Here is an 18,917-nt window from a genome sequence, read left to right as displayed (position 1 = left end):
AACAATATATGAAAAAGAGATGATTATCGATAAAAAAAAATGCAAAATAACGAGCAAAATACAAAACCAAAAGACTGGAGAAATTTAAGTAAGACAACGTAAAATGAAATTAGCAAAAATTAACTGAAATTCATAATAGTTGTTATACAAAAACACAATAATAAAATATTACCAGTATTAAATAAAACAATCAAGAATACATAGAGTAGTAAATTCCAAAGTGCGAATCGGGATACCAAAAAAAAAAAAAGATAACCCTTTATCTGCCAATAATATTAGCACTTGTTGAATCATAAAATAAGAAATGCCAACAATGAATACACCAATAAATAAAATAACAAATTAAAAAAATTAATATTACAAGCACCGAATATAATTTACATTTGCCATTTTGTTAGCAACAACATTTGCACTGATATAATAATAAAATAAAATTTAACAATTATTAGTAATTGAAGTCAATGTATAGTCACCAAAAAAAAAAATTGAAGTCAATGTATAATTGTTCAATAACCCATGATTTGAAAATTTGAAAATAAAGACAAAATGCTTACGAAGGAAAATTGAACATTGAAATAAAGGGTTGAATAAAAAATTCAAGGTATAAAGGAGAGATTGCCCATCACTAAGAATTCCAAGCTCTAAGGACCAAATATCTCCGTTACAGCAAAAGTATATCAAGAACAGAGTTTACTCCAATAATCAATGTCACCAAGTCGTTTTCCTATGTCCACAGGGAAAGGTTTAAATTAAAGCAAATTAAAAAAATATATCCATCTCATGACAGAGATTATATGAGAGAAGCAAAACAGTACATTTATTATTTGTATAAAAAAAATAAAAATACATAAAAGAGTGATATTTTAGCACTCATATTACAATAAAAATAGTGATATTTTAGCACTCATATTAAAATAAAAATAGTTAGTCACTTGTATAGTTGTTTAGGAACCAAGTGAGATAATGTACCACACCAACTTAAAAATCTTAAGGCACTAAATACATGAATATCTCATCCCATAAACTCTTATACATTATTTCATCCGATGTAAGACTAAGTATCCCTCAGACTTGCTACTTAACAATACTTATCCAATAGAGAAGCAAAACTGATTGGTGAATTATATTTTGAGACGAAATTGAAGAATACTACAAACTAAATCAAGAAGTTATAATTATTTGTTAAAAAGATAGTTGAAGACTACCCTTTTCCTGATAAAGCTTTGATGCAAATATTTCGTGAGTCGACTTAGGAAATATATTGCAAGCAAACAATTATTGAATATAATGCATGGCACAATTAAGATAAATCTAGTGCCTTGTAAGATCTCAATAACATGGCTATTTCTTGCAATTGCAAGTTTGCAACCATGAAACTCAGAAGTCAGAACAATAAACAATTGTGAATAATAAACAATTAACCCAGAGAGAGAGAGAGAGTGAATGAAGAAACTTCTTCATACCAAGCTCCATCAATCACCAAACCCAACAGCAACACAGATTACAATTTAACTAAGCCAGTTAATACCCCTTTTTTTCAATTTCAAAACAGCAACCTTATGGTGCAACCTTTGGGACAACACCCCAACCTTCCTGCACGATACAAAGAAAGCATTCGACATCACATGTAATCACCAATAACAACAACATAATACTGTGATAACAGCATATAACATTAAAGTAGTAGAGCCTTCAAAAAGTAAAAACACCTAATGAAAACAACCCAAAGCATATGAAAGCAAGGCAGCAAAACAAATCCCCTTGCAACAATAAGATCAGAACAGAATTCAAGTCAAAATACCTTTTTTCAACAACACCTGATTTGAAAAGAGGGGCAGAACACATATGAAGAAATTGAAAATATCAGAAGAAAAGTGTTGAGAAGCAATGAATAAAAAATACAGAAATAAAGGATAGAACGCCACATCAACATTCAAATGCTGGGTTTTAAGATACTATAGATATAGATATAGATATAGACAGACCATATATATATATATACGAGGATAAGAGAGAATGAATGATTTTGAATTTAAAATTCAAATTCCTGTCTAATATCCAATATGTACATCAAATCCAGTAATACTCAAATATAACACTTGTCCACAAAATACATTCCCCATTGAAGAACTCTCCTTTTGTCTTGTGATATCCAACCTAATCACTGTTTGCAGCCTCTCTGTGTGCTGCCTCAATTTTTCTGTTGGTCCATCTGGCAATGTCTGCTGCAGAAGTATTATCATAATGATAACATTCAACAAAACGCGATCCTCTTAAGAGCAATGTGCATGGAAGAGGAAGCAGGTAATCATCAGTGATTTTTTTGATGGCTGGGAAATCACTGACCTTTACTCCAAAAAAGGGAACATCTACTAATTTCTTGGTGTTCTTAATCAAAACATCATAATTAGCCAAAGTGGGAATCCTCCTGAAAAATAAAATATCATTACCAGCTTAAAAGTAAAACCGATATAAAATCAGAACCAACAATCAACTATTAATACCTCTTAGCTAGGACAAGAAAGAAGGAGTCGGACATTAGCATGTCCGAAAGTTGGGGATCCGGCTCCTCTTCCTTATCTTGCTCCTCAGCTCGCTCCTCAGCTCCCTCCTCAGCTTCCTCCTCCTCAGCTTCCTCCTCAGCGTCTTTGTTGACGGGGGATTCCGGATAGAACCCCTTGTCTTCTTCGGAAGAGTCGCTCGGAGGTCCACTGCGGGCATTCTTCCGACCAAGTCTCAATACGTCATCACCTGAAGAATTACTTGACATGCTGCCAAACTCTCTGCACAGCTGCGCAAAACTCAAAATTCACTTCTAGCAACTCTCAAAAGTATTGATATCACAATTTGTCTCTAACAGTATTGATATCACAATGAAAGAAAAGTTCAAAACTTTCATGTATCGTTGTTTCTATGTAAAGCTGCAACTTGAAAATCGTTAGAAGATTCGATAAGTTTGACTAAGTTATCGTTTAATAGTTCTTAACTGTTAATTTCACATGAACACAACTTCTTTAAACTGTTCCTGTGTAATAAATATATTATCACTACTTAGAATTTTGATCAGAGTCACTATCATTTCCATAATTTTGGCGGGTCCATAAGTGTTTATGATTATATAGTTTCGAGTAGGGCAATGCTACGGCGGTGATGAAGTTATTCTTCATCAGCTGCTGAAGCGATGTCGATGAGCTATCTGGCTGAGGCGTGTGACGTTGTTGTATATGATTTTAGGTTAAGGGTTAGGAATATTGTAAATAATTTAGAATTTCAGAACTAGAATTCAGAATTTACAATTTATAGATTATCGTATATATCGAGTTTAGACTTTATTAGATTATGATTTACCATTTATGGTGTTAGGGTTTCGATTTTAGGTTAAAAGGTTAAGGATTTTATATTTAAACTTAAGAGTTTAATGAAACTGATTCAATGTTTAGGATTTAGGATTCAAGATTTAGAGAAATTACTGTTAAGAGAGAGTTTAGAATTTATACTTTAGGATTTAAGTTTGACAGTGAGATTCATAGTTTAGTGTTTAAGGTCAAAATTTAAAAATTGACAAGATTTAAGATTGTAAATAGTTAAAAAAATATGACATTGATTTAAAAAAATAATTCTTTCAATTAAGATGTACGTAGGTGTTCATTAAACCAATACATCTAATGATTATCATATATCTTACAGACATTTTTTAAATAGCTAAAATTCTTATTATAACTATCAAAAATACTTTCTAATTCACTTACAAAAGAAGGATCATTAAAAATCTCCAAAAATTAATTTTGAATATTAAAATATATGGATTTACGATTTTTTTAGCTATTGTTATTCTAACTATAAGAATTTTATTAGATACAAAATTTCTAATGTTCCTAATACCGACTAATAAATAATCAACATTATATATATATATATATATATATATATATATATATATATATATATATATATATATACTTTTTTCAGTCTAGCGTTAAGGGAATATATTACAGAAACAGGAGTAGTATTCTAAGAGGGTGGCAGCCAGCCCTCACCTCTACATACCACTCGCGAATCCTTTCTTTCTTGGTTTCGCTACCTGTGATCAAAACTATTCACGTATTTCAAGTACGTTATTGGGGCATCTAAGACAATCAAAACAACCGCCCTAATGGCTTTTTTCACCCATGGGCAGCTAGTTGAGGCCAATCAACCCGAAAGGGAGGTCCCGTCCTTCCTTCCGGGAATGGAGGGATCAGTCAGAAAAGCAGTTTCCGAAGTTGACCTCTTTGAGGCAGTTAGAATAGTAGATTTTTGTAGATGTTGCATTCCTAATATATATATATATATATATGATTAGCGTTAACCGTAAAGGGTCCGCTGTCTGTCAGGACAGGACCATCTCAATCTCGTTTTTGTCACACTCAAAATTGATGAAGCTCCAATCAGATATACCTTGCATCATTATTCACTGAGAAACATTGATTCCCTCCAATCTAGCTACGTACCTTCCATTGTAAGGCAAATGTGTTCTCTTCTAGATGGCTTTCCTGCCAGACGATGGGTTGGAGCGATGAAAGCTTTGATTTTAGGGTCTATAAGGATTATTACTAAATTAATTATAATGTGAATAAATTATTTTTATTACTAAATTTAATTATTATTTTTTTTAGGTTTCTCATAAATTATTAGATTAATTTAGTTGAACTTATTTACTAATTAAAATGATTCAACTTTCAAAATAAAAACAAGAAAACTTTTTCCATATGTTAATTTTAATTCGAAATAATTTTTAGTTTAATTTTGCTTCACACATTTCATTTTTGAATTATATAATTCTCTTTCTATAAATAAAACCAAATATCATTTTATTAAAAAAGTGTTTCCATATATATGTTCATTTATTTTGTTTTCGGTTTTTTTACTCATCACGTGTCCTAAAAAATCCTCTTCATGCACAAAAATTTTAACAGATCAGATATACCATACAAACAAAAAAACATTACAATATTCGTTCCTCACTCTATAACCCAACAAAAAGCCCAATCAAAACAAAAATTTCACCAACAAAATGCCAAAAAGCTCAATAACTAACACACCTTCATTAACCAATAATTAAACTCTCCTAATTACCTCACTCTAGACAAAACCCTGCCTAGTCAGTCACCGCTAGCAGACACTGTCTGCGCGTGTAGTCACGCAAACCCATGTGTCACACAATGGGCTACAGCACGCAATTTCCTTTCCTGAGGAAAAAAAATCACTTCTTCATGCTAGCATTGGCCTTAAAAAAAAAACCAAAAACAAGGCACCACATTAATGATAATAAAGACATGGATTCAAGGGACAGCGTAGGATATTCTTCCCCAAAAGGTAGCCAAAATGCAAACTATCCTTAAGAGATTATAGGCTTGGCTTAAATAACCGTATTTCAGATGAGCAACTTGGAAGACCAAGGTGCGAGGGTGAAAGTAAGCTTTCATGATAGAAGTGAAAGATCCTTGAGTATGAATCCCGAGACAAAGGACGGTATTTGGTCATGCCATCACTGGAGCTGTCAATATTAGGAAAATCTATGCTCCCATCATTTAAGTTACATAAAACTAACTTGCAACTAGGAGATTTCGCCAGTAGAACATCATTTTCCAACATGCAAATAGGCCATAACACATAACATGAAACAGGATTAACGAGTAGCGGGTGGTGGGGGATTATTGCCAACTTACTCCAAGATTGAGGAACTCCATACTCCTTCATCAACCAGAGAGTCCAATAAGTTTTCTTAGTCTCATAACAAACAGCAAGACAACCCCTCAAGATACCCAATCGTGGAAACACAAACTCCTTATCATCTGAATCCCTACTGGGAGCGGAAAACTGACTATAAGTCTCTTTCACCAAGTCAACGGAAAGAACTGCCACAGAACTACTAAGACGGCTGCGAACAAGCCAATTAAGAGTGCCAGTGCCACTTACAAAAAGCCCTACCAAACCCACCACAGAATCCTTGCTATCGGAGTCACGTAGTCTATATGGGAAATCCTGAATTGTTCTCCATTTAGATTTTGGGCCGAATGTGAAAATTCTGGTGACAGATTCATCTGATTTGTTATTCACAATCCCAAAAAGCTTATACTTGTCGTTCACATGATCATAACCAAATCCACAATAGTGGAAGATACCACCAATTTCAAGCGGCGGAGATGTGAATCCGGTGCAGGGGTTCCACAGCAAGGCACGATCCTCAAGCTCTTCATTGTGCAAGCACAGCAATCCATGACAAGAGCCAATGATGCTACGGTAGCATCGTCCCTCATAGGCAACTACTTTAGTGGGTTCATGGGGAGGGTTCTCGAACACAGATCGGACGGAGAAAGTTCCGATTGTGGGGTATAAGTAGCATGAGCTATAATAGGCAATACACGGGTGGGTCAAGGCTGGATCCACCGCCATTGAACGTCGAAGGTGGTCCTTGGCAAATTGGGAACTGGAAATTAGGGTTCTCCATGAACTGCAGACGCTGTTCCTTAATCGAACAAGAGAACTTGCCGGAATCCTCAGCAGGATTTCCTCTATGAGCTCCTCCAGAAGGATAGGCGGTGGTTTTGTGGTGGTACAGCGGAGCAGTTCCAGCCACCCCTCGGTGGTTGTGACAACCCTCCCCTTCCTCGCAACAGTATCATCATCATCAGGAATGGGAACCCTCTTCATACGTACGAGGAAAACAATGAAATCCTTCTCTACAACAAAACTCCACAATACAGCAGGAATAAGAAATCATAAACAATATAATTCTGACAATTCTACTCTCAGCGGTATCGCTATTTAATGTACAAGATAAAACATACATTGAAATTCTATGAGAAGAAAAACAGAGGCCTCAACGTTTTCAGTTAAAATTGAAAAAAAAAGGGTAAACAGCGGGTTTACCTACAGGAAGACGATGGCGGAGTAAGAGACCAGGAGGGGCAGAAGACAGAGGAAGCAAAAGGTTGGCGTGAAGGTGAGACAGAAGAGGAGGAAGACGGCGGTCAGCTGGGAGCTTCGGATGGAGACGACAAAGGAGGAAGATGACGAGGGAAGGGGGAAAGGGGCTGCTGCAACTTCTTGGATGAAAATTTGGAGGTTCAGATCTATGAATATATCCGATAACCAGTTATCGTGTTTCGTGTCTCTCGCTTCTCCATCTACTTTTCTCCTAAATCCTAATATATTTAAACTGGTCAACTGGATTTAACTTAAAAATTATTTTACTATTTATCTTTTTTCTTTCCAAAAAAGAATTTTAAACCATTTATTTTTTGTTTTGTTGTTAATTTATTTCTTACTTAACCGTCTGATTTTATTATAGTCAAGTGGTCATCAAAGATTTTATCTTTGAATTAAATATAGACAATATTAACTTGATCAAATTGTTATGTATATAAAAAAAATATTTTTTCAATAAAGAAAGATTTGTTTTTTATTTATTTAGTGTATTTGTTAAATTTTAATAATAAAAATAAAAATATTAACAAAATAATTAAAATATAATTTTTAAATGACTATCCAGTCATAGAAATTAAATCAAACGAATCAAAACAGAGGTTCCATGTAGTTGCATATAGTTGATGCTCCTCTCTCTTTCTTTGCCTTGTTTGATTTTTCTGAAATTTATTAAAAAAAAAAAAAGAGTTGCTATTGTTATTTTTACACAGATGATGAAAGATGATTTCAATTTTACTCCAAATAGTTGTTCAAGTTTATATATAGCAATTAAATACTTAATTCAAGATTTCGAACAAAATAATAAAATTAGCTAGGCCAATTTTCACAGTTTTATTTAAATGTAGTTTTCAGCCATGAAATTTTTTTTTATGTGCAACAAAATCATATACCATATGATAGTATATGTGTCATTCATACATTTCAAAATACATCTAATAATTATAATCTATCTATTATACCGGGTAAAAATCGGGTGAAAACCGAACTATTAACATTACATTACCTTGATATCTTCTTATAAGTTAGCATGTAAAAATATTCAAATTTTCAAGACTCCAATCATTATTTGACATCGTAAAATTCACTTAGAAAAATATAACAAAAACCAACTCTTCTCTAAAATTAAAGCATAACCATAATCAATACTAATATTATCTAATAACACCAAATATTTAAATCAATACAAATAACATAATATTATGCATTAGTCTAAAATCTTATGCATTTTAAATATAAAATATTAACTTATAGTCTTATAATAACTAATAACACAAAATATTAAGGTTTATAATACTTAAATTCCACATAAGAATAGCCATCATCCATCACTAATAACACAAAATATTAATTGTGTATGATGACCAGACCACCGGGCCGAGTTCGGGTGACCCGAGCCATGGCCCGGACCCGACCCAAAATAATGACTGGGTCTATTTTTAAGACCCTTACCCGGCCCTAAACTCGGTAAAATCACACCAAATTAGTCCCTAAAGTGTTAGGGGTCGGGCCGAATCTTCGGGTCGGGTCGGGCCATGCACACCCCCAGCTCAAATAATAGAAATATAAATACATAATTTATAATTTTATATCAATAAATTATAACTTATATGTTTTAAAAAATATTTGAAAAGAACAATTTTATATATTGTTTATCAATAAATATAATTTTTTTATTTATGTCCTACATCAAAATTATATGTAATAAATAAATATAAAATTTTAAATAATTAAGATCATTAATTTATATAATTATATATTACCATTTCATATGTATATATATTATTAAAAGTATAGACTAAATGCATATAGGATATGTGTATTAATAATTATATATATATATATAATCAAGCCAGTTCATGAGCTAATGAGTTGAGTTTATCCAAGTTTAAACACGGCTCATTTAATTTATGAGCTCAATTTCAAACTCAAACTTAACTCACCAGCTCACAAATCTTATCGAGTTATTAACGAGCCAAACTCGAGCTGATTTATAAATTGACTTGACTCACTTTCGGTCCTAATCCCAGATATTGAGATCTGATTCAGCGCTTACGCATATTTTAGATGTTCAGTATCCTTGTCTCGATTAACAAGTATCGCAGATGCACCCTGATACGTCAATCGTCATTGTGTTACCGAATAAATGCTAAGTACCCATGATCTGCTAATTTTTTAATTCCTCCTCAATATGCGAAATGTAATACGTTGGAATAAGGGAGCTTAACTTAAGGTATATTTGCATTTTTATAAAAAAAAAAATAGTTTATATATATTGTTAATACTTATTATACTGTTAAATATTTTGATATATCTATCTATAAAAGATAATAAAGTAAATAATAATTTTTAGAGAGAAACTTCACTTATTTTAATAGAATTTGTGATAAATAGAGAATATTTGATAAAAAATATATAAAAACTCAAAAAATAACAAATATTTTAATGTCTAAAACTACATTATTTTTCTACTCAAGTGATAGTAATGAGATATGTACTACTGTAAATAATGAAATACATGGACAATTCAATTTCGTTTTGCACTATTTATTAATAGAAGGACATACATGTCTATCAATTGCTATTTTAGAGAATTTAATTGGTATTTTATTTTTAAAGACAAATTAATCCAAGATCAACATCTTCGACGATGTAATTGTCATGTTACTCTTATTTTTTATTAATAAAAGAACTATTCATACGGTTATCAGATTATTTTTATTTATTTTGATTTTTGACACAATTTACAAAATATTTATTATAAGAGTGAGATATTTTTAATGGTGCAATATCATTAATTATCTCATTTAATTTTTTTTTCTTAATAATGAAGATTCAGGGTTGTGGTAGGACTTTGGAGTTGGAAATGGCTTCCACCGTTGCTGGTTCATGGTAGAAAATCACATGATGTTAGTTCCCCCTTTCTCCTCCTCTTTTTGGTAAGTGGTAACCCTTTTTACTTGTTTATATTTATTTTACAAGTGTAATAGGCACGTGATAAAATTGAAATTATGATTTTAAATTTTTTTATTAAGATTAATTTAAATTATAATAATTTGATTAATAAAAATGTAATATATTATGTATTGTTTATTTTTTTAATCTAGTATTAAATGTATTAACTCTAAAATAGTTATTAATTAGTTTTAGTAATTTATTTTTTTCAATAAATCAAACATATATACTCAATGTGACCATAAATAACCTAGTAATACTTAGACCCAACAACAATTTTTTATATGTTGTTTTACTATCAAGTAAGAACATATCAAAATCAGCTCAAAATAAATAATAAATTAATAGAGAATTCTAATGCACAAAATTCTCTAATAAACAATAAATAATTTAAACCCGCTAAAAAATAACTCAACACTTTTCTTTGATACCTGCAAAACATATATCTGAAATAATATTATATCAATGTTAGTATACAGTTTTACAATCATCGACCGCATTTACTATACGTGACTCCTTCTTAAAAGTTATTCTACATACGTGTGCAGTCGAAAGATAAATTACTGGACTTTATTTTATTTTTCTAAATTACTATAATTATGCATTATTCATTAAATGCTACTTGTAATATAATTGTAATATTGTAATATAATTATAATAAAGATATTTTTCTAAAATAAATTTAGAAGAGAGAATAGTGTTTTCATTTTGGAGGAAAAATGAATTCGTGAGGAATTGATACTTCACTTTTATTAGTTGATAATGTATTAAATATTGATTTTATATAATTATAATAAAGATATTTTTCTAAATTAGTATAATCATGCATTATTTGTTAAATGTTAATTGTAATATAATTATAATAAAAATATTTTTCTAAAATAAATTTAGAAGAGAAAATAGTGATTTCATTTTAGAGGAAAAATAAATTCATGAGAAATTAACACCTCACTTTTATTAGTTGGAGGAAAAATCCAATTTTAATATATTTCTCGTTATTATATATTTTTCTCTAATCATATATCCACTGTTTTCTTTCCTTCGTTCCAGCATTTTGAATCTGAGTTTAACTTGTCGTAGTTCTCACTTCTCAGTCATTCTATTAGATGTAGTTGATAACTATTGAAATTCTTTGATTAACATAGGAGAAAAATATATTATTATATGATAGAATTAATATGAGTATATTTTGTTATTAAATACACAAAGTTAATGTAAAATAAAATTACACATAAAAAAAGCAAAAAAATAAAATTAAAATAGCAAAAATGATAAAAAAAATTATTTTTACAATTTTGTTTTGTCATTTTTATGTACAGAATATTAGAAAATAATAACTTTTGACTAAATTAATTTTGTATTTGTTGTATTCAAATTAAATAAGTAATAAGTTATATTATTTTAATTTATTCCTTAAATTTATATATCATAAAAATTAAATCAATATACACAATTTTAAATTGTGTGATACTTAAATATCTAATCAAATCAATTAGTTGATATAATTAATGCATCATAATGAATTGTATTTAATGAGTTAAACAAAATAAATTAAGAAACACTCTCAGAAACATGCTACGTTGACTCTATTATTAAATGTAAAAAATCGATTTTTATATAATAGAATCGATAATATAATAGACGGCGAGAAAGAGAAAGATAAACATTTTAGATTTTAGGTTGTTTCATTTGGATGTTGTTATGTGGGTATCACATTATTTTACTTATTCTACCCTATGGACCTTTTTGCAACTTTATTTCAGTATCAATAGAATTTCACTAGCTTTTAGTAATAAATTAAAATCCAAAATAAAATTGAAAAAAGTAAAGAATATAAAATTATTGATTGAAATTATTTTTTGTTATTATAACAGGTATTTTTATTTAATATACTAACACCGTACAAAATTAATCGTAAAAAAAGTATAAAATATAAATAAATATACTGAATTAAGAGATAAAATTATATTTGTTATCTCATTTTTACTTTTAGCAGCACAATAGAATATTATGTACTCAACATAATTTAAGATACAAATTATAATTAATTATACTTTTTATTTTAAAATATTTAAAATTAATCTTAATATAAATAAAAATAATTTAATATATTAAATAAATTAATAGAATAATATAAGTTAACAATTTTTTATTAATTTTGTTTTTTTTACTACCTTTAAAATTAGGGCAAAAAACAGAAATAAGCCAAAGGAGAAAATAATTTACGTGAATAAGCCAAAACGAAAACTGCTTCATGAATCTACCAACACACGTTTATATGTAGTTTGAATCAGTTTGGTTCGAATCAGTTTGGTTCGAACTCCATTTCTACATAATTCGAACCAGCTTGGTTCGAATTACAAACAAACACACGCACACACTAATTCGAATAAGCTTGGTTCGAATTACACACAGTAATTCATGGTATAATTCGAATTATGCTGTTAAAAAATTAATAATTTATTAAAAAAAATTTATTAAAAAATTTATTAAAAAAATTAATAATTTAAAAATTAAAAAAATATATATTTTTATTTCATACGTTAAAAAAAAGCTAACAAAATATTTAATTACGAGACTTCTTTAAAATATTAATGAGCTATCAATTCGAATTCCATACAATACTTTTCTGTCCATTTTTAATAGTTCATAAATATTTTTTAATAAATTTTTTTAATAAATTTTTTTAAATTATACTACAAAAAATATTTTGTCCTATGCAAAACAATTTTAAAAAAATGGCTTAAAAAATGTTAGGAGTACTATAAAAATTTGTAATGTTATAATAACTTAAGTAAATACATGCATGTACTCAAATTTTAAATAAAATATTCTACATAGTCAATAATAATTTAGAAATGAAAGAAAATATTTTATTCCATACAAAATAATAAAAAAATATATTTTATTCTATACAAAATAATTTTAAAAAATGGCTTAAAAGATGTTATGAGTACTATAAAAATTTGTAATATTCTAGTGATTTAGGTAAATACATGATAAAAATATTTTTTCTTTAATTTCTAAATTATTAGTGACTATGTGGAGTATTTCTTTAATGTCCTAAGTCATTAGGACATTACAAATTTTTATAGTACTTCTAACATCTTTTAAGCCATTTTTTAAATTATTTTGCATAGAATAAAATATTTTTTTATGGTATAATTTAAATAAATTTATTAAAAAATATTCATGAGCTATCAAGAATTGGCAGAAGAGTATTGTATAGAATTCGAATTGCTCACCGTATAATTTGAATCAGAGTAATTCGAATAATGTAATATCTTACCATATAATTTAAATAATTTTATTAAAAAATTATCATGAATATTTTTTAATAAATTTATTTAAATTATACCATAAAAAAATATTTTATTCTATGCAAAATAATTTAAAAAAATGGCTTAAAAGATGTTAGAAGTACTATAAAAATTTGTAATGTCCTAATGACTTAAGACATTAAAGAAATACTCCACATAGTCATTAATAATTTAGAAATTAAAGAAAAAATATTTTTATCATGTATTTACCTAAATCACTAGAATATTACAAACTTTTATAGTACTCATAACATCTTTTAAGCCATTTTTTAAAATTATTTTGTATAGAATAAAATATATTTTTTAATTATTTTGTATGGAATAAAATATTTTCTTTCATTTCTAAATTATTATTGACTATGTAGAATATTTTATTTAAAATTTGAGTACATGCATGTATTTACCTAAGTTATTATAACATTACAACTTTTTATAGTACTCCTAACATTTTTTAAGCCATTTTTTTAAAATTATTTTGCATAGGATAAAATATTTTTTGTAGTATAATTTAAAAAAATTTATTAAAAAATTTATTAAAAAATATTCATGAACTATTAAAAATGGACAGAAAAGTATTGTATCAAATTCGAATTGATAGCTCATTAATATTTTAAAGAAGTCTCATAATTAAATATTTTGTTAGCTTTTTTTTAACGTATGAAATAAAATATATATTTTTTAATTTTTAAATTCTTAATTTTTTTAATAAATTTTTTAATATATTTTTTTAATAAATTATTAATTTTTTAACAGCATAATTCGAATTATACCATGAATTATTGTGTGTGTAATTCGAACCAAGCTGGTTCGAATTAGTGTGTGCGTGTGTTTGTGTGTAATTCGAACCAAGCTGGTTCGAATTATGTGTGTGCGTGTGTTTGTGTATAATTCGAACCAAGCTGGTTCGAATTATGTAGAAATGGAATTCGAACCAAGCTGGTTCGAACTACATATAAACGTGCATTGGTGGATTCACGAAACAATTTTTGTTTTGACTTATTCACGTAAATTATTTTCTTCCTTGGCTTATTTTTGTTTTTTACCCTTAAAATTACGACTTTTTTTCAAAATTTGACCTGTGAAATAAAATTAGAGTTGTTGTTCTACACCACTAAAAAAAAATAATACTATACAATTACATTTGTACATATAACATATTCCTAAATTTTTGTATGCTAAACTTAAGATTCTGTATTTCTTTGTTTATGCCATAAATAAGTATTATTTACAATGATTCGTATTGATTTAAAAGTTTAAAAAAATTGAAAAACACTCTAAATAAAAAGCCAAATTAACTTTAATATTAAATTCATTAATACGATTTTAATTTTATATAATAGTTAGATAATAAATTAGTAAAAACAAATGGAAGGATGGCTTTAATTAGTATTTGATAAAATATTCATTTAGAATAATTAGAAAAAGTAAAAGTACGATATTATTAAAAATAATACATTTTTATGTTTAAAATACATTTAAATAAAATATTTGTAAAATATAAAATTTAGAATAACATAGCTTCATAAATATTAATCATTAATCAATTATGAACTAACATAAAATTATAATACAATTTATTAATGAAAAATAATCAACAATTAATATTAATAAATATAAAAATCATCCAAACACTTTGATTAAAAGTATGAGTGGTTAATTATCATTTATTATTAATAATATTTTGTTCATAACTAAAACTAAAAATATAATTATTCAGATTTAGATTTTAGAAGAATAAACATATAAGTAACAAATAATCTATTTTATCATGCATATTATAAATTAATAAATTAAACTAACTGATATAATGAATTATAATTAATTAATTGGTATAAATTATAATAAATTATATGATATTTAAAAAAAATAAAATGAATAAGAAAAAAATAAAAAGAAATAGAAGAGATAAAAGACTACAATAAAATAAATTAAGTGTGAGAGTTTTATTTTTTTTTTTACAAATTTTATATCACATCCGTTTCAATAATAATAAATAAAAATACATCAACTTGATATCTAAGAAAAAATGATGAGATAAAATCATAACACAGTTATAAAACAAAAGCTTAAATTAAACCATAATATCATTGCACAACACAAATTGAAAGTAATTTCACACTATAATATACCACACAAACAGGTAATTAAATGACTTAAGCTTAATTATAGAATTTTTTTTATTTATGCATACATGATAACACTATGGTATAAATGCTTCATGGATAACATATCATATATTGCTCTGAATGATGAGCACGGGAGTTGAAGAGTGTGTGGTGGTTTGTGTCCACGATAGTTGACTTCTTGCGACGATGCCTCATAGGAAGAAAAAGAATTGTTGTAAAAGCTACTTAATGAAAGAGTAATTGGTAAATGAATGATATTTTCTTCTAGCATATATGGTCTTTTATAGTGGTAAAATAAAAATGGAAGGAATAAAATTTTATATTTTTATATTCGAAATAGAATTTGATATTTATCGTAATAAAATTAAATAACTAATAAGTTATAATTCATGTATTTAAATAAATAAAATAAATTAAAAAAATATTTTTAAAAATTAATCAAATTAGTTAGTTGATACAAATAATTAGTATAATTGATTTTATTTGATTTATTGAATTCACAAAATTAAATTAGAAAATAATTGATTAAATTAATTAGTTGATATAATTAATTTATTATAATTGATTGTATTTAATAAATTAAAAAAATAAATAGAAAAACATATGAGACAATGATTTTTTTAACTAAATTAATCTGTATTTATTGTATTTAATCATTATAAGTAACAAATCATCTATGCTATTATGTACCTTATAAATTAATGAATTAAAATAATTGATATAATAAATTACAATTATTTAATTAATAATAATTAATTTATTGTAATAAATTGTATTCAATGAATTATAAAAAATAAATTAAGAAATACGCTCAAAAGTAGTGACGGATCCAGAAATTTTAAATAATGGAAGTAAACATATAGCATATAAAAATAATAAAAAATATTTATAAATATATCAAAATATATAAAAAATAAATAATATAAAAATATTAAATATTAAATAATTTTTATGTAATCATTATCAATATTAATATATTGATAAATAATAATATGGTTATTAATTTATCTTTCTGTAAATTAAATATAATAATAATAATAATAATAATAATAATAATAATAATAATAATTAATAAATAAATAAATAAATAAATAAATAAAATTAATTAAAATATAAATAAGTTATCTTCTAATCAATAATAAAAGTTAAATATATTTTTTTATGAATTATATACAATAAATGATATTTTAAATAAATGATATTTTTATGTTATATTTTTTTTTCAATAAATGATATCTTGGATCATTATCATTATCATATATTATTATTATTATTATTATTATTATTATTATTATTATTATTATTATTATTATTATTATTATTAAAATGATTAAAAGTATTTTTAATTGATAATTAATAAGTAGTTTAATAATGCATGAAATATTGATTTGATATAATTATAATAAAGATATGTTTCTAAATTAGTATAATTATGAATTATTTATTAAATATTAATTATAATATAATTATAATAAAGATATTTTTTTAAAATAATTTATAATAGAGAATAGGAAAGTTCATTTTGGAGGAAAAATAGAGTCACGAGAGATCGACATCTCACCTTCATTAGTTGGGGAAAAACCCAGTTTTAGTATATTAAGTAGATTTTTAATTTCTAAGTTGGATTTTTTTCCCGACATGCACTGTGCGTCTGCAAAGTTTGATTTCTTCTGTAATTGTGTTTTGTCGATTTTTAATAAATCGATGGTGATTTGATTCTAATGGTTTGGAAGTGAAACCTACTCTTTTTTGCAGGTACCGGTCTTTCTAAAAGTGCATCAAAGTGTCTTCTATTAAATAATTTTTGAGAATAAAGACAAATTAAACTCTGTAAATTGAAGAAGAAATAGAAAAGAGATAAACTTTTCAAAAAGGAAATTGCTTACAAAATAAAAACTAATTTGCACTGAAATTAAAAAGAAAGCAATAAAATGCCTTTAATTGGATCAAAGGACTTTGACATAAAAGATTAAAAATGCAGAAGGATAATTGAACAATGAAAATAAAGAACACTTGGAAAATAGATTACTTGAAATGTTAAATTTACAGAAAAGTAAATTGAAAGAATGAAAAGATGGAAAGAATCCTACAAAAAAGTTACTTGATTGTAGACTTAGGAATTCACTGCGATGTGAGTGTGTTTAAGAAGAGGCCCTTGAAAGGATATATGCCAGTTAAACATCATGGATGAGCGGATAAGAGATAAGATGGTTACAGGGTTGTCCATGAAAATTGGTGATGGGCGAAGGACTCGATTCTGGGAGGATGTATGGCTACTATGTGGTTCTCTGAAAGACCGGTTTTCGAGACTTTTCTCTATTTCAAACCAGTGTGGATCTGTTATTGGGGATTGTGGGTTTTGGGATGGGATAGAGTGGATTTGGAATTTCCAATGGAGGCGAGAGCTTTTTCAGTGGGAGTTGGAGCTTCTGAATCAATTACATGAAGCTTTGAGACCGGTGAAATTAGTAAATCACAGAGAGGATAGAGTGATTTGGAAATATGATAGGCAAAGTGTCTTTTCAACTAACTCATTTGTGCAGGTGATGCAGGTTGAAAGGCTTCCAGAGGAGGTGACCAGCTACAACTTCACAAGCACCATTTGGAAAGGTCTGGTTCCACAAAGAGTGGAGCTGTTTGCTTGGTTTGTTTTAATAAGCAGGGTGAACACTAAAGAAAGACTGAGCCGATTTGGAATTATCAGACAGGAGGACACTGTGTGCGTGTTATGTAATAATGAGTTGGAACATGTATATCACTTGTTTCTAGGATGTGAATTTGCTTGGCAGGTGTGGAGTGCTTGGATATCAGGATTCGACTATCAATGGTCTTATCCGGGTTCGCTGAAAGAGCACTACCTCAGTTGGACAGAAGAACCAAAGAGTAAGGGGAATCGTGAGCAGCGACTAAGGTGTTTTTGTGCCGTCATTTGGAATATATGGATGGAAAGAAATAGAAGGATCTTCCACGATCAAAGCAGAGGTGTTGAAGAAATTATCAGCATGACCATGACAAGCGTTAATGAGTGGAGAGGTGATGTTCCCTCTTGTTGTTGATGGCTATGCCGGAGATGACAGGGGAACCTTTATGTGTTTGGGTGTCTTCATTCTTAAGTAGGTTTCTTTTAGGTTTTATGTGTTTTTGCTTGACTAGTTCTGATCGCTCCACTCTATTGTGTTGAGCTCTTACGTTAAAAAAAAAAGTTTTTTTATGAGTAAAAGTTCCAACCCTTATTTCCTAAGACTTCCTAGTATTTATAATCCACCTTACATAACTGACGATTAATTACAATTGATTACGAGATTACAACTTTGAATACAATTCCTCTTGGTAACCGTTCCCGCTGCTTGATTACAAATGTTTCCCATGATTTTCTCGTGTGATAGAAGCATCTAACTGTTCCACTACCATAACTATTTGACTCGCCTATCGAATATCTTACTCGATTGCTCATTTTGAATTTCTTATTCGATTAGGCTTATCCAACTAACAAATCAATCGAAATCCAACCTGCGCCAATCACCTTTAACCCCACGCTTACGCGTACACC

At 27.7% G+C, this 18,917-nt stretch overlaps 2 protein-coding genes across 3 annotated transcripts; one reads left to right on the top strand and one right to left on the bottom strand.

Moving 5' to 3' along the window:
- Positions 1–4,946: 4,946 nt before the first annotated feature.
- Positions 4,947–7,213, bottom strand: LOC112776378 (F-box/kelch-repeat protein At3g23880). 2 transcript variants are annotated; one of them, XM_025820526.3, is made up of 2 exons: positions 6,913–7,213; positions 4,947–6,722 (listed from the first exon to the last, which is right to left on the bottom strand). In XM_025820526.3, exon 2 carries the CDS (start codon positions 6,691–6,693, stop codon positions 5,386–5,388), a length of 1,308 nt encoding a protein of 435 aa, XP_025676311.1. In that variant the 5' UTR covers positions 6,694–6,722; positions 6,913–7,213; the 3' UTR covers positions 4,947–5,385. The 2 variants fall into 2 exon arrangements, with proteins under 2 accessions (XP_025676311.1, XP_025676314.1); XM_025820529.3 differs by having other exon boundaries at positions 6,917–7,189.
- Positions 7,214–17,550: 10,337 nt separating this feature from the next.
- LOC140182079 (uncharacterized) lies at positions 17,551–18,423 on the top strand. Its single transcript, XM_072228179.1, has one exon. It carries the CDS (start codon positions 17,551–17,553, stop codon positions 18,421–18,423), a length of 873 nt encoding a protein of 290 aa, XP_072084280.1.
- The last annotated feature ends 494 nt before the right edge of the window (positions 18,424–18,917 follow it).

Source organism: Arachis hypogaea, chromosome 19 (genome assembly GCF_003086295.3).
Source record: "Arachis hypogaea cultivar Tifrunner chromosome 19, arahy.Tifrunner.gnm2.J5K5, whole genome shotgun sequence".
In the NCBI taxonomy this organism is placed as follows: domain Eukaryota; kingdom Viridiplantae; phylum Streptophyta; class Magnoliopsida; order Fabales; family Fabaceae; genus Arachis; species Arachis hypogaea.
Note: the sequence above shows the minus strand (reverse complement) of the source record. Positions and strands in the feature narration are given on the sequence as shown.

Excerpts from the sequence above, each read along its gene's own strand:
- LOC112776378 (XM_025820526.3), bottom strand. The coding sequence starts at position 6,693 with ATGAAGAGGGTTCCCATTCCTGATGATGATGATACTGTTGCGAGGAAG.
- LOC140182079 (XM_072228179.1), top strand. The coding sequence starts at position 17,551 with ATGGATGAGCGGATAAGAGATAAGATGGTTACAGGGTTGTCCATGAAA.